This window comes from Camelina sativa, chromosome 14, assembly GCF_030686135.1.
Source record: "Camelina sativa cultivar CO46 ecotype springtype chromosome 14, ASM3068613v1".
NCBI classification, from domain to species: Eukaryota; Viridiplantae; Streptophyta; class Magnoliopsida; order Brassicales; family Brassicaceae; genus Camelina; species Camelina sativa.
The window spans coordinates 32595674-32612552 of NC_141893.1; the positions used below are offsets into that span (position 1 = coordinate 32595674).

At 38.1% G+C, this 16879-nt stretch overlaps 2 protein-coding genes across 2 annotated transcripts; one reads left to right on the plus strand and one right to left on the minus strand.

The window, feature by feature from the left end:
* Positions 1–207: 207 nt before the first annotated feature.
* LOC104744149 (pentatricopeptide repeat-containing protein At1g53600, mitochondrial) lies at positions 208–3344 on the plus strand. Its single transcript, XM_087483376.1, has 3 exons — positions 208–2619; positions 2723–2775; positions 3018–3344. Exon 1 carries the CDS (start codon positions 324–326, stop codon positions 2478–2480), a length of 2157 nt encoding a protein of 718 aa, XP_087339502.1. The 5' UTR covers positions 208–323; the 3' UTR covers positions 2481–2619; positions 2723–2775; positions 3018–3344.
* An 11038-nt stretch (positions 3345–14382) lies between these two features.
* On the minus strand, positions 14383–14907 carry LOC147928929 (uncharacterized). The gene has a single exon (XM_087486322.1). It carries the CDS (start codon positions 14905–14907, stop codon positions 14383–14385), a length of 525 nt encoding a protein of 174 aa, XP_087342448.1.
* Positions 14908–16879: the final 1972 nt, after the last annotated feature.

Consider the following 16879-nt stretch of genomic DNA (forward strand, 5'->3'; position numbering starts at 1 on the left):
CAAAATAACAATATTTACATAAACAAAATTTAGAGAACAAGAAGTATTTATCGCTGCAAAATTAATATAACTTGTGTTTTGCATTTAAAAATTAAAATGTCGATTAATACTACAATCTCTGTTAATTATTTACATTTGATATTGAAAATTTGGCTGAGAAATATTTATGGCTGTATGTGAAAAACATATTTGTCAATTAACTTGCACAGAAACAAAAATTAGTATTTATATAAATAGAGATTTAAAACCCTAAATATTTTCCCGGCTTTTTTAATTTCTGTCTCTGCCTCTCATCCGTTGGAATCGCTAAATTGTCAACAGTGATGAGGTCGATTTCGAAGAACGTGCTAGTTTACAGACACAGCCTTTGTCTCAGATGTAATTGTACGCTTGCTCTCTCTAACCACGATCCCATCACCCCAAAAAATCCAAACTTTCTCGACACGAGGACGAGCACTGCTATCTTTCAATGTAATTCTCAGATTTCGAAGCTCGCTAGAAATGGGAATCTCCAAGAAGCTGAAGCTATTTTCAGACAGATGTCGCATAGAAGTATAGTCTCTTGGAATGCGATGATCTCTGCATACGCGGAGAATGGTGAGATGAGTAAAGCATGGCAAGTGTTCGATGAAATGCCTGTGAGAGCTACAACTTCTTATAACGCGATGGTTACGGCTATGATTAAAAACAAGTGTGATTTGGGAAAATCCTTTCAATTGTTTTGTAGTATACCTGAGAAGAATGCTGTGTCTTACGCGGCGATGATTACTGGTTTTGTTCGGGCAGGGATGTTTGACAAGGCGGAGTCTTTGTATGCTGAGACACCTGTGAAGTTTCGTGATCCTGTTGCTTCGAATGTTTTGTTGAAAGGGTATTTGAGAGCAGGGAAGTGGAACGAGGCTGTTCGTCTTTTTCAGGGTATGGCAGTGAGAGAGGTAGTAGCTAATAGCTCTATGGTTGATGGGTACTGCAAAATGGGGAGACTTGTTGATGCTAGAAGTCTTTTTGATAGAATGCCTGAGAGAAATGTGATTACTTGGACTGCTATGATTGATGGGTATTTTAAAGCTGGTTTTTTTGAAGATGGGTTTGGTCTTTTTTTAAGAATGAGAAGGGAAGGGGATGTCAGTGTTAATTCTAACACTTTGGCTGTCATGTTTAAAGCTTGTCGTGATTTTGGCAGATATCGAGAAGGAAGTCAGATTCATGGGTTAGTTTCACGCATGCCTCTCGAGTTTGATCTGTTTCTAGGGAGTTCGTTGATTTCAGTGTACTCTAAGCTTGGTTATATGGGAGAGGCCAAAGCAGTGTTTGGCGTAATGAAAAATAAAGACACTGTTTCTTGGAATTCCTTGATCACTGGTCTTGTTGAGCGCGGAGAAATTTCTGAAGCTTATGAACATTTCGAGAAGATGCCAGATAAAGACTTGGTATCCTACACAGGTATGATCAAGGGATTTTCTAAAAAAGGAGAAATCTCTAAATGTGTAGAGTTGTTTAGAATGATGCCTGAGAAGGACGATGTGACATGGACTGCTATGATATCTGCATTTGTGAGCAATGGATATTATGAGGAGGCGCTTTGCTGGTTTCTTAAGATGCTCCAGAAAGAGGTTTGTCCAAATTCCTACACTTTCAGTAGTGTCCTCAGCGCAACTGCTAGTTTGGCGGATTTAATTGAAGGACTTCAGATCCACGGTAGAGCTGTGAAGATGAACATGGCGAGTGACTTGTCAGTTCAGAATTCTTTGGTATCAATGTATTGCAAATGCGGGAACACAAATGACGCTTACAAGATCTTCTTATGCATCAGTGAGCCTAATATTGTTTCTTATAACACAATGATCAGCGGGTTTTCCTATAACGGTTTCGGGAAGAAAGCTCTAGAGTTGTTTTCCATATTGGAAAGTAGAGAAAAAGAGCCAAATGGCGTTACCTTTCTTGCTGTATTATCTGCTTGTGTTCATGTTGGATACGTAGACTTAGGATGGAAATACTTCAAATCAATGAAATTCTCGTACGGCATTGAACCCGGACCTGATCATTATGCATGCATGGTTGATCTCCTTGGCAGAAGTGGATTACTTGATGAAGCATATAACTTGATCTCTTCAATGCCTTGTGAGCCTCATTCCGGGGTTTGGGGCAGCTTGCTTGGTGCCAGCAAAACTTATTTACATGTCGATCTAGCAGAGCTTGCTGCTAAGAAACAAATCGAACTCGAGCCTGATAGTGCAACACCTTATGTGGTATTGTCCCAGCTGTATTCAATTGTTGGGCAAAACGGAGACTGTGATCGGATAAGGAACATCAAGAAATCGAAAAGAATAAAGAAGGATCCTGGGTCTAGCTGGATCATCTTACAGGGCCAAGTACATAATTTTCTTTCAGGAGATGAATCTCATCTGAATCTTGAAGAGATAGCTTTCACACTGAAGATGATTGGAAAGGAAATGGAGTTGATTTGTGTCAGCCATTGAAGTTGTTTTCAGTGAAGCAACATGCAAGCACGTTGAGTTTTACTTCATCAAACAGAGAGCAAGAAGCTCACTTGGGTCACCTTGTAAAACCGAATGTCTCGCAACTCCTGTCCTCCTACCACTAACCAGAAAATGAACTGTGAGCTCCTGAATCCTCCTCCTATGAATCAGTTCCTATGTTTTCGAATTAATTTTGGCATATTCCACATATATGCATCTAATAATGGGTTTGAACTTCTCAGTAAAGTGGTGCAAGAGGTTTTGTTCCATCTCTGAGCCAAGCTCTGTTATTGAGGTATGAGTTTTCTTCTTGGAGTTAATTACCACCAATTGTTTTTACTTCGTAATTAATAGTAATTATTTGCTTCTTGGAGTTTATTATTCACGTTTTTGTTTTTTCTCTGGATAATTGTTTGTTAATTACTTAACTACATTATATGTTTCTTGCCTAAACTCCTATAAATAGGGTTGTATTGGTTAAGAAAAGAAAACGTGATTTTTTAAAAAGTTGATACGATTCTTATTTTCTTATGGCAGAGAGATCATGGAAGTTTATGGTATTATTGTGGTAGCCTGCGTTTTCATTGTTTTGATTGGTATAAACTTATTATTATGTGATTGGTCGGGGAAGAAGAAGAAGACTGCTAGTAATGAGACTGCTGAAAACCCCAACAACCCTAGAAGCTGGACTGTTACAAGCAATGGTAATGTAGCAGCTAGAAGCGTAAAAGACAAGAAACTTAGGATCTGCAGAACCTTTAGTAGCTTGTCGATAATTCTTGTTTGAACAGAGAATTCGAACAAGAGTTTGAAAAAGTAATTCTCTTTTATTAATCAAAAACCAAAGAACAATAACGCTCCAAATCCTCTACTTATACTACTTGTGCAATAAACTAAATAAAAACCCTAAGCTAATGTCGGTAAATTAACGAACACAAAAGGAAATAATTAAACAACCAAAAGCCCACAAATAAACCAAAACTAGAACTCTCGCTTCAGCCCAGGAAAGTGTGTAGTTACGCTGCATCAGGTCGCCCCGGGTAAAGAAAAATTCGTCCCCGAATTTTCATCCTCTTCATCAGCCACATAACGAACTAAGTGTTTAACATTGAAAACGTCAGATGTGTTCATGTGGGGAGGGAGACGGAGTCTATAAGCATTGTTGTTAATCTTCTCAAGCACTTCTAATGGTCCGACCTTTCTGGCTTTCAACTTATTATAAGTGTTTGACGGAAAACGATCTTTGGTGAGGACAGCCCAAACTTTATCACCTACTACAAACTGAACATCACGTCTGTGTGAATCGGCAGCAGCTTTGTATTTTGAAGAAGCAGCTTCCAAATTGGCTTTGACTTGTTGGTGAATGTTTGCAAAATTGCCAATCATGTCACAAGCCCTTCCATGAGAACGTGTCCGATCTGGTGCTATACTTAAATCAATTGGACCTCTCGGCATAAAACCATAAACCACGTGAAAAGGACTATAACCCGTGCTCCGATTAATAGCATGATTTTGTGCAAATTCAGCCTGACACAAAACAGAATCCCAAGAACGAATGTTATCTCCAACTAAGCACCGTAACAGATCACCCAAGGCTCGATTAGTGACTTCAGTTTGACCATCGGTTTGTGGGTGGTAAGCAGAACTCATGTCGAGACTAGTCCGAAGTAAACGCCACAACGAACGCCAAAAGTGGCTCAGAAATCGTGAGTCCCGGTCTGACACAATTGAAAGAGGAAGGCTGTGTAGCTTATAAATCTCGCGAAAGAATAACGTCGCGACCTGAACTGCATCAGTGGTTTTTTACAAGGCACAAAATGGACCATCTTTGAAAATCGGTCAACCACAACAAAGATAGAATCATGTCCACGTTGAGTGCGAGGGAGTCCTAAAACAAAATCCATACTTATGTCGGTCCAAGGCTGAGAGGGGATTGGTAACGGTAGATACAATCCTGCATTGGAGGCATGTCCCTTGGAAGCTTGACAAATTCCACATCGTACAATATAACGTTCAACATCACGTCGTAATGTCGGCCAAAAATAAGATGTGGTTACTAACTGAAGGGTGCGATCCCTACCAACATGTCCTTCACCATGGAGTTCTCTAATCACTTGTAAGCGGAGACTACAATCTGGAATGCACAGTCTACATCCCTTGAATAAAAACCCGTCAACAATAACGTAGACATCACTGTTTCCACGTTGAGCATCAGTCCAAATTTTTCCAAAAAAAGGATCAACTGGGTAGAAATCGGGAAGAACTGAAAAGCCAATAACTGAAACATGCATCGAAGCTACCAAAGCATGACGACGACTGAGAGCATCGGCGACTCGATTAAGTGTTCCCGCCTTATGCTTAATAACAAAAGTGAATTGTTGAAGGTAAGAAAACCAAGCAGCGTGTCGTGAGGATACCTTATCTTGAGAACTCATATGTTTAAGAGCATCATGGTCTGTGTATAAGACAAACTCGCGGTGAAAAAGATAATGTCTCCAATGTTTCACCGCTTGCACCACAGCGTATAACTCGACATCGTACGTACTATATCTCTCACGTGAACCTGCAATTTTCTCACTAAAAAATGCCACTGGTTTTCCCTCTTGACTTAAAACTGCACCAATTCCTGATTTAGAAGCATCACAATGAAGTTCAAAGGCAATGTCAATGTTGGGAAGTGTTAAAACCGGAGCTGTTGTAAGCTTTGTCTTAATCACGTGAAAAGCATCATCTGCAGCTTTGGTCCATACAAAGGGTGTCGACTTGATGCAGTCAGTTATAGGTGCCATAATGCTACTAAAATGGTGAACAAAGCGACGATAAAAGGATGCAAGACCATGAAAGCTGCTAACGTCTGTTATCGTTTGTGGAGTTGGCCAAGAACTAATTGATTCGACCTTAGCTGGATCAACCGAAAGACCTTGTCGAGACACCACATAGCCGAGGAACAGAACTTGCGAAACTCCAAAAGAACACTTCTTGAGTGCTCCAAACAATTTTTCTCGTCTTAAAACTGTCAACACATCACGCAAATGTTGGAGATGATCTGAAAGGGACAAGCTAAAAATCAGTATATCATCGAAATATACAACAACACAACGTCCTATAAAAGGCCTCAAAGCTTGGTTCATAACACGCATAAAAGTACTAGGCGCATTAGACAACCCAAAAGGCATAACTAGCCATTCAAATAAGCCTTCACGAGTTTTAAAGGCTGTTTTCCATTCATCACCAGGTCTAATACGAATTTGGTGGTACCCGCTTTTGAGATCAAGCTTTGTAAAAATTGTGGCTGACCCAATCTGATCCAGCAAATCATCAAGACGCGGTATTGGAAACCTATACCGAACTGTAATCTTGTTAATTGCGCGGCTATCAACACACATTCGCCATGTACCATCTTTCTTAGGAATAAGAAGAGCTGGTACCGCACACGGACTAAGACTTTCACGCAAATATCCTTTTGACAACAATTCTTCAACTTGACGACGCAGCTCGTCATGCTCTTGTGGTGACATACGGTAATGAGGTCTATTTGGTAAGGCAGCGTTTGGAGTGAGATCGATGCAATGTTGAATGTCACGTAAAGGTGGCAGACCAGAAGGCAGTTCTTCGGGAAACACATCACTAAATTCAGCTACAATATGCTGGAATTCAGTTGGCACATCGCAGCTTAGTGGTGACGACACAGGTTTTAAAATAAGAGCCATTCCACCGTTAGTCCTCTCGCATTCTTCAAAGAATTGTGTGGCCTTAACAAACAACACAGGTTGTGAAGACTTTGGTGGGGTAGAAATTGGATCTGAGTTTGTGTCAGATTGTGAAGATGGAGCCGAATCTTGTGAAGGTAGAAGAGTAATACGATTTCCTTCATAGCTGAAACTGTAGGTGTTAGCAAATCCATCATGAATTGTTCGTCGATCGTATTGCCATGGACGTCCTAACAGAATATGACAGGCATCCATTGGTATCACATCACAACTAACTGAATCCTTGTAACTTGTGCCAATGGAGAAAGGAACACGACATCTCTTGGAAATTCGCAAATCAGTTTGTGCATTGAGCCAAGCAAGTCGATATGGCGTAGGATGTCGTTCAGTGACAAGAGCAAGTTTAGCAACAACCTCTTCTGAAACAATGTTCGTACAACTACCTGCGTCAATGATGAGACGACAAACTTTCCCTCGGATTGTACAGTTGGATCGAAAAATGTTTGTTCTCAACCAAGATTCGTCGATGGCTTGCGGGGTTAAAAAATTTCTCCTAATGACTAAAGCAACACCGGTATCCCCTGCAACTTGTATATTGGCTTCCTCTTGTGGGTGATCAACAATCTCTTCATCATAGATAACTTCTTCCTCACCAAACAGGACGCGCTTAGGATAAGAGGCTTGGCGATGCCCTGTTTCCCCGCAGTTAAAACACTTAAATGTCAGAGATCGTATCGGTTTCATTGTCGAGGTTGTGTTACTAACATCTTGAGCAGGAGACAATGCAGGCTGTTCTGTTTTAATGGCGTGGCTAGCTTCCCCATTAGTAACAGATCGAAAACGAGGGGTAGATGAACTCCGTGCAGGAGTTGGACGCAAATTCTGCTCAATTAACACAGCTCCTTGATGTGCTTCAGAAATCGATGTTGGATTAAAGAGCAAAAGCTGATTTTGTATCTGTTGCTTAAGACCTCCAATGAAACGTGAAACAGAGTGCTCCTCTGCCTCATACAAACTGTTGCGAGCTAGCAGAGAAAAAAACTCAGATGAATATTCATCAACACTTCGAGTTCCTTGTCGCAAATTCTGAAACTGGGTGTAAACTGTCCTTGCATAATTGTAACGAAGAAAGTAACGACGCATATGTTTCTTCAGTTTATCCCATGAATCCACACGACTTTTTCCCGAATTAACTCGCTGGACTTTGAGTTGTTGCCACCAGGCCGAAGCTCTACCTCTAAACCTTGTTGCCACAAGAGGCACACGCTTGTCACCAGGGACACTTTTGAGGTCTAATAACTCCTCCGTCGCACTTAGCCAGTCAAGAAACTCCTCTGGTTTCAAGCTGCCCGAGAACTCCGGAAGATCGAGTCGAAAACCCGACTCCCAACGGTGATTTTCTCCTCCCAGAACATCACCTAATGCTCGTTGCTGGTTTCCATGTTGCTGGTTTCCCCCGGCGAACGGATTGTCATCATCCCCTTCAGAATCTGCATCAAAAACCGGATCATTCCGATTAGGTTGTATCGGTCGTGCTTGAGCCTGAGCTTGAAGCACAGCTCTCACAGTGTTTGCAACAGAATCTTGCATAATTTGCCTTAGATCCTGAGAAAACTCAGTGAAAACCTCACGGAAAGCAGAGGTCTGCTCGTCACGGTTTTGTTGTTGAATCTTTTTCGGAGGCATGGTGAAAGAACGTTGCTGAGTCTGATACCAACTAATGTAGCAGCTAGAAGCGTAAAAGACAAGAAACTTAGGATCTGCAGAACCTTTAGTAGCTTGTCGATAATTCTTGTTTGAACAGAGAATTCGAACAAGAGTTTGAAAAAGTAATTCTCTTTTATTAATCAAAAACCAAAAAACAATAACGCTCCAAATCCTCTACTTATACTACTTGTGCAATAAACTAAATAAAAACCCTAAGCTAATGTAGGTAAATTAACGAACACAAAAGGAAATAATTAAACAACCAAAAGCCCACAAATAAACCAAAACTAGAACTCTCGCTTCAGCCCAGGAAAGTGTGTAGTTACGCTGCATCAAATGGTGACTTTATGAATTATCCAGCGGCTGCGTCTCTTCCTACTGTCTCCAATTCTGGCCATCATGGTGGCGGTTGTGGTGGGGGGACATCACAGAGCCGGCGCTCAACTTTTTAGGGCTACAAGCCAAAAAAAGAAAAAAAACTAATTGCAGCTCATGGTGATCGAACAGAGGTAGTGTTAATGTTAGTACAACTTAACCACTAGCCTAAGGAAAACTTTTACTGAAAACGGCCGAAATTTTCTATTTATTATGTACGGCTGCAAGCCAATGCTTGGCTTGCTTGGCCTCTTGGCCGGCTTTGGACATCATGGTGGTGGCCGTGGCGTTAGTTATGTATAACGATTTCTATAGTTAGATGATGTTGCTAATTAAATTTGGGTAGATTTTTTAAATTTAATTTGATTAGGTGTGTGCTATTGCTTTTACTGGATTTATTTATTCTCTTTTTATTTTCTTATTTGATTATGTTAAACATAGTACATTATTATCTGAATAATTGTCTATGCCTTTCACAAAAAGTAAAAGATAATTTTTTTTTCGGAAAAGAAGTAAAGATAATGTTGAAACTTGAAACTGATGACAATCCAGTTTATTTGATGAAGCCATATAACTTGATTGATCTCTTCAATGGCTTGTGAGCCTCATTCTGGGGTCTCTGGGGCAGCTCGCTTGGTGCAAGAAAGGCTTATTTATGGGTCGATGATTTAGCTGAGCTTGCTATTAATTAAGAAACTAACTGAAAACATTTACTTATTATTTTCAAATTGGAAAAAGTATGTAACGTGAAAATTATGTGTTAAGATTTTTTCATGTGTAATTCTTATTTTCAAGATTGAGTTAATAATAGAAGACCATTTCTGCAATATCAAATGTCCATCATGTTCTTCACAACTCTTTACATATATACTAAGAAGGTCAAACAGACTTCAAAACATTTATTTAATATACATACTACAAATTGGCAGCTAAAACGACGATTATGTCAAAAACATGCAATACAATCAAACCAAAGCCTTTTACAGGCAAATTGTTCGAATATTTCCAAGAGGTTCATTTTTTTAATACAAGTAGTCATCGTCCAAATATATATGTGTACTTCTAGATCTTGTTCTCTTCTTAAAAAAAAACAAATCATAAACAAAATCTAGTTTCAAGAGAAAAATCAATCGATGGGGGTGGTCATACTTACCGGGGCTGCAGCGCTTATCTTTGTAATGGTAATCTTAATCATATGGCTCATTGATTATTGCGACAAAGATAGGAGCAATGCATCAGGAAGTTAAAGCGGCCAATCTCGCGGTTGGACTGATCTTAACCGAGATATTGCTTGTTTAAAGGATATTGCAATGTTGGTCTTCATGTTGCAATGTATATAATGTCTGATTGTTTATTTTGTTACGAAACTTTTAACTATTGGATTTGTGATGTTATTATTTCTACTCTTCTGCATGGGATACTTAGTTTTTTGGTTGTTGTAATTTAATTTATGGTTTATATGTGTATAATGTTAATGTATGCATCAATCTATATATGTTATTTGTATACTCCTTTAGTTTTGTGTTTAAATTGAATTTTAATAATGAAAAGACTAAAAAAAAGGTCAAGATTCAAAAGATTTTATATCTTCATCCATTGCAAAATTAGCTTCGAATAAATGGATGAGGTTTTGTGTATATATGCTTCACAATGAAGCCTGTGAAGCGGTTGTGCAGACGAATTACCGATATGTATATATATCATTGAAGTTAATTTGATACAGAAATAACAAATTAACAATAACTATTTCCATTTGTTTTTTTTTTCACTTTTTAGGTTTTTTTTTATGCGTCGATATATTTTTGGTTTACAATGGGATAATATCAAGATTCCTAACTATATATCCGTATCGAAAATAGATAATGATTTTTTTCATGCGAAAGGATAATGACTAAAAATATAGGTTTACTGGTTAAGAAACAAAACCTGAACTATTAAAGTTTATTTATACGATTCTTGTTTCTGTATTGCATAAAGAGAGAGTGAGAAAGAGATCATGGAAACTTATTTTATTGTTTTCCTAGCCTGCTTTGGTGGTTTAATTATTATTGTTTTGACTGTTTTGTTGTTGTTAAGTCTTTTGAGGAAGAAGAACACAGTCACTAATGGGCCTTCGCAGAAGTCAAAAAACCATAGAAATGTAACAACAAGCCATGATGGTGGCTGCTTCATGTTATATCCAGCGGCTGCGTCTCTCCCTACTGTCTCCGACTCCGGCCATCACGGTGGTTGTGATGGTGGGCATCATGGAGGAGGATGTGGTGGTGGCTGTGGTGGAGGAGGATGTGGTGGTGGTGGCGGCGAGTGAGGAAGTTATTTAACCATGCTTCTACTATATGGATTTATTGATTTTTTTTTTTTTTTTGGTACCGTGCGCCTTCTTTAATTTTCTTTAGTTTGGGGAAATCGACTTTATAAGAGAAACATACATAGCATTCTGATTGATCTTTTTTATACATGCGAAATCAAAATTGTATTTGCATGGTGGATACCTAGGAGATTGGTTAAACTATATTTATATATATTGTAAAACCGAAGTTTATCTTTCATTAAATTAGCTCAACTTAAAAAAAGAATTCATGTTTTCTGATTAATTTATGTTTTGGTCTAATAGTTTTACAAAGAGTATAACTCAATATTGTAAAGTCAATAACAAATCAACAAAACTCAAATTCAAGTTTTTAAAAAATTTAAAATATTGTACCAAATTATCAGTGATACCCTTAAAATACGCCTATAATATAGGCTCAATAGGCCAAAGTCCTTATCCAAATTAAATAGAAAATAAATAAACAGATACTAATAGATAATAACTACGTATAAATACGTTTGCATTAGTTTGTTAATAAATAAAACGTGATTGTTTCACAGTTTTTTTTTTACTTTTATTTGGTTTGTTGCAGAGAGAGATCATGGAAACTTTTTTGATTATCATAGCATGTTGTGGTGGTTTCTTAGCTTTACTTGCAATAATACTTGCAATAGTAACGGGGAATAAGAAGGAGAGTAACACTAATGGGCCTGTACAAAAGCTCAACAACCAGAGAACCAGCGCGGTAAGTACAAGCAATGGTGATGGTAGCTACATGTTTTATCCTGCCGCTGCTGCGTCTCTTCCTACTGTCTCCGATTCTGCTCATCACCGCCACCATCACGGTGGTCATCATCTTGGTGGCCATCACGGTGGCGGTGGTTTTGGTGGCCATCACGGTGGCGGTGGTTTTGGAGGACATCACGGTGGCGGTGGACATCACGATGGTGGTGGACATCACGGTGGTGGCGGTGGAGGCTGTGGGGGAGGAAGTTAGTTATGCATACATGTATATTAAAGATTTTCTAGTTAGATGATGCTGTTATAGGTTTTTTTTTTTGATGCTGCTATAGTTTGGATATATTTTCTGCTGGATTTCATGATATCTTTTCTTTTCTCATTCTATTTTTGTTAGACTGAATATTAATTATTTATATATATATCTTGTGAAAAGGTAAATATAATGCTGAAGCTGGTTTTCACCATTTAAAACTTACAGTATTATGATCTGATAACTTGAATATAATTTAAGAGCTTCTACTAATTATTTAGCATTCAAAATAAATATGATCTTATAACATGTTTAAGATTATTTAGAAATTATTAGTTTCAAAATTAGATAGCAGCTAGTATCGTCAATTGAAAGTTTGTATATACTTATATTTATTTGTTCTTAAATATGTACGAAATTTCTAATGACATAGTAGTTTGAGATATATATGCCTTTTGACTTAGAAATCTCTGATAGAATATTCTGTAATTTTAATAAGAATAATAATTTAATGTAGAATTTTTACTATAAAAGGTGTCAAATAGTTTTTTTTTTCAAGAAGACTTAGTGGTGACTGGTGAATCGATATTTTTAATTAACAAATGAAATTACCAAATATTTCGACGACCGGCATTGGTGGATTATACAGGTCGAGAAAAAAAACAACAAAACAAAACAAATATGTTGATTCATTTATATGTTTATCTCATCTTTACAACACCCGCACACGTACACACACCCAAATTATAACTTTCTTACATATTTCAAAAAAACACAAATGTTTATAAATCTTTAGAAGAAACGTTTAAAGTTTTCATCAGCAGCAGCCGCCGGTGGTGCTTTCTTTCCTGCCGTCTTTATGACTCTTGCTGTAACGATAGTAGAAGAGACATAAGATAAATACGATCAGGAATATTACCCCGATCACTATGTCCACAATCTTCAAAGGAGTCATTTTAGTTTTTGTTTTACTTGATTTCTAAATCTTGATTTTGATCTATCTTTCTCTTTATTGTGTGTAGTATTTTCTTTTTATATACAGTAAGACTTTTTTTCGAGGTAAGCCATTTTTCAGACTTTTGTATTTGGAAGTTGTCTCGTTGACTTTGTATTTATGATTTTTATAGTATTTAAGGGTATTTTGGTTTTATTTTATTGGTAAACGTGTATCAAGATTTAACAAAAATTATAAAATATGCCAAGCTAGTTGAGAATTGTGATTTAACCATTCTGCTTTTCTTAGTCTTTGGCTCATATACTAAATCATTTCTGATATATTGGACTAAATTCTTAAAGTAAATTATTAACTAGTACGAGACTTTCAATTCTCAATCAATTTTTCCGGGTTTTTCTGTTTTTTTTTTGTTTCGACAAACAGTTAAGGTTCTGAATCTTTGGCCCATAATTTTCTCCGGTGTTCAAAAACAGCCGTTGATAATACCACGTTTAAGGTGTGAATCAATATTCCCAAGTAGAATTAAACTTGGATCTTGAGTTGACATTCTTAAAACCACTAGCTAGACCACCACTCAGTTGGTAATTTTTACAAGAAAATAGTTTAAACTTTTATATATTATACACAAATTAATACACAAGCACACGCATAGACGCTTTTGCGTAAGTACGTACATAGAAAAATCCATGATACTTCAAAACAAACAAATTTAAACAAAGAACTTGTATGGATAAAAGTTACTGCACATTCCAAGTTTCCAACAAAGTAATAAAATCGCATGTTGCCACGGTAAGTTTAAAGTCAACCGCCGAACTCGCCACCGTAACCGCTGCCGAGACAGGCGATGCTTTCCTTGCCATCCTTCTTAGCTTTGTGGTAGAGAAAGTGGATAAGCCATAAGATGAACAAAAACAAGAGAAATGCCCCAAACACTATGAACAGAATCGCCACAGGACTCATATTTGATCAAGGAGTTAATTTTATAAATTACTCCGTAATTGTGAATTATGTTTTTTCACCTGTCAGATAAGGAAACAACGAAATATGTATATATAGAGATGATGACCCTTTATGAAATTCTCGTTAACCATTGACTTTTAAATTTGTGTTGGGTTGTATTTGTATTTCAAACGGAATCCGGTATTTAATTAGTTGGCTTTACCTTTTTCTTTTATTCAAACCTAAATTGAGAAACAATTTATTAATCAATTTTTAAAATTTATTAAAGCAAATTTTGTATTGGCCAGGACAGGGATCATTGAACATATATATTTTGTCTTTGTTTACTTGGTCAACTATTTTTTCCAATTAAATTTATTACATATGGGTTTTATTTTAATATTAACAATATAATCATACTTTTGCTAGAGATATTAATATATTTTCGAAAATACATAAATAGGACAGTAATTGAGTGACCAATTCATATCTGGATCACAAGTATATTTACTCGATCAATCGGTACAAGTCCAGCTTTTATAATCTTTTTGTAAACTTGTGAATTTTCATTACTGAAACTCGATTGTATCGAATACAATAGCTTGGCAAACAAAGAAATAACCCATGGCCCGAAAAAAAATAAAAAGCAAAGGGATATCTACAGGGACGGATCTAGAGTGTTAGGAGGTGGGGCACGTGCCCCATGCTCTTTACTAATAATTGTTCAGTTGTTCAGCTTCACATAATGATTACTTAGCATCATTGGTAAAATGTGCCCCATGCAAAACCTTAAGACCAGGGTTCAATGCCCCATATTTGTAGTTTTTGTTTTCATTTCATTATTTTGTTCTCAATGTTTTGAATAGTGCCCCATATAATATTTTCTTCTAGATTCGCCACTTAAAAGTGGTATATTACATGAACCTCAACCAATCTTGCAAGAGACTTTTGAAATTTTTCCGATGCTTCTTTGCAAGGATAGCATCTCGAATCTGTCTGTCCAGGAGCTTGAAGAGGATATGCGATGAAGTTGCTATGCTGTTGTGAAGTCGAGCATTTCTCTCAGTCCAGATAGTGTATAGAACCGCTTGTGCCACCAGACGCCTGGGAGTTACAGAAGAGGTGGAGTCCTTACTGTCTAACCACGCTGAGAAAGCAGTCCAGGTGTGAAAGACAAAAGGCCTATAACCCAGTCTCTTTGTTACTTGCATCCATAAATCCTTACTCAAACTGCAGCGAAGAAACAAATGCTCTCTGCTTTCAGGTTGTAGACCACAGACGCAACAGGCTGTGTCTAATTCCATTCCCCATGAAGCAAGCCTAGAACGAGTGGGCAGTATGTCAAGATGCATCAGCCACATCATGAACGCATGTCTTGGAATAGCCCCTTTGAACCACACTTGACTTGACCAACTTTGTGGATCTTGTCTTTGTCTCATGATTTTCCAAGTCTTCTTTGTGCTGAATTGATCCAGTTCCTCCGCTTCAATTTCCAACTAAAATGATCCGGCTCGCAGCTCAGGGTTAGAAGAGGTATTGATGTCAGATGAATCTGCAGAAGTTCAGCTTGCGGAGATCTTGCAGGACATAGAAGCCACTCCTCGGTTGTGCAAGCATGAGCCACAGTTCCAAAGATAGGAATGCCAGTTTGAGATGGACCTGTATATCCCAGAAATTCCAACAGGGTTCCGAAAGGGGACCACCAATCAAACCAAAAACTTGCCTTCATGCCATTTCCCACTTTACAATGTAAAAATTGAAGAGCTAGGGGCCGCAAATGAAGGAGAGTTTTCCAGGTCCATGAAGTTTGCTTCTTTTCGTCAATTTGCCAGAAGATCCCATCTTTTATCTTATTGTTCCACATCCATTCCGCCCACAGAAAATCCCTGGCAGTTAGCAGTCTCCAGATAAGCTTGAGGTAGAGGGTTTTGTTCCATTGAGCAAAGCATCGGAAACCTAAGCCTCCTTCCTCATGCGGTAGACATAGAGATTGCCATGTGACCTTTGCATTTGGTTTCTTAATGATATCACCACACCATAGAAATCTGGAGCACAAACTATCAATGCTCTTGATGCAGCCTTTTGGCAGAATAAAAGCAGAAGCCCAAAAGTTGACAATGCCATAAATTACCGACACAATCAGAGCTTTCCTCTCCGCATAAGAAAGAGCACGGGCAGACCAGGAACAGAATTTGGCTGAGATCTTGTCTAACAGAGGTCTGTAATCACAGATTCGAAGCTTCCTATGCATCAGAGGGAGACCAAGATATCGAATAGGGAGTGAACCGAGGTTGAAACCAAGCGTGCCAATGCATAAGGTTTCATCCTGGTTCACTCCTGCTAAGAAAAGATCCGTTTAATCTTTGTTCATGGATAAACCAGACAAAACAGAGAAATCCTTTAGCACTTCTAAAATGTTCGCAAGCGAATCCCTCTTGCCATTAAAAAATATCATTATATCATCTGCAAAGACCAAGTGTGTTACCTGAGGAATCAACGCTTGGTGGTGATGACCAATGGAATTGTTGTTATATTGTTTGTTCAGCATATGGGTTAGAACTTCCATTGCAAGCGTGAAAAGGTAAGGAGAGATAGAGTCTTCTTGACGCAAACCCTTAACTCCCTTGAAATATCCACAACTTTCACTGTTTATGGAAACCGAGAATGAGGTTGTAGTGATGTATTCGATTATGAGTTTAACGAAGTGGTGGGGGAAACCCATCGTCCTGAGGACGCATAAAATGAAATCCCAGTTAACTGAATCAAAGGCCTTCTTTAAATCCACCTTTACCATGCCTCTCTCCGAAATAGTTTTCTGATTATATCCTTGGACCAGCTCCATTGCCAACAATACATTTTCGACAAGAAGTCTTGCCGGAGTGAAGGCAGATTGAGTGTTGGAAATAAGGTCCGGCAACACTGCCTTGAGACGGTTAGCCAGGTGCTTCGACACCACCTTGTAAACGAAGTTACAACAGGCAATAGGTCTAAACTCCGACATTTTTGAAGCACTTGGCGTTTTAGGGATCAATGTCAGCAAAGTAGTATTCCATTGTTTGAGGATCTGTCCTGAATGATAAAACTCCATAACCGCTGCTATCATGTCAGTTCCGACTGTGTCCCAATGAACAGTAAAGAATTCTGCACTATACCCATCTGGATCCAAGAAGAACCCTGACTTTATTTCCTCTAGGGTGAAAGGACTCGAGAGAATCTGTACCGCAGACTCAGAGCATCACTGTTGAACAATATCTGCAATCACATCAGTAGACGGGGCTTGTATTGGTCATTTGCTTCCGAGGAGGGATTTGTAAAAGGCCACTGCTAGTTGTTGAATTCCAGCTTTTATAATCTTAGTTGATATAATTTGAAAAGAAACACATTCTATAATATTTTGATGTGTTTCAACCA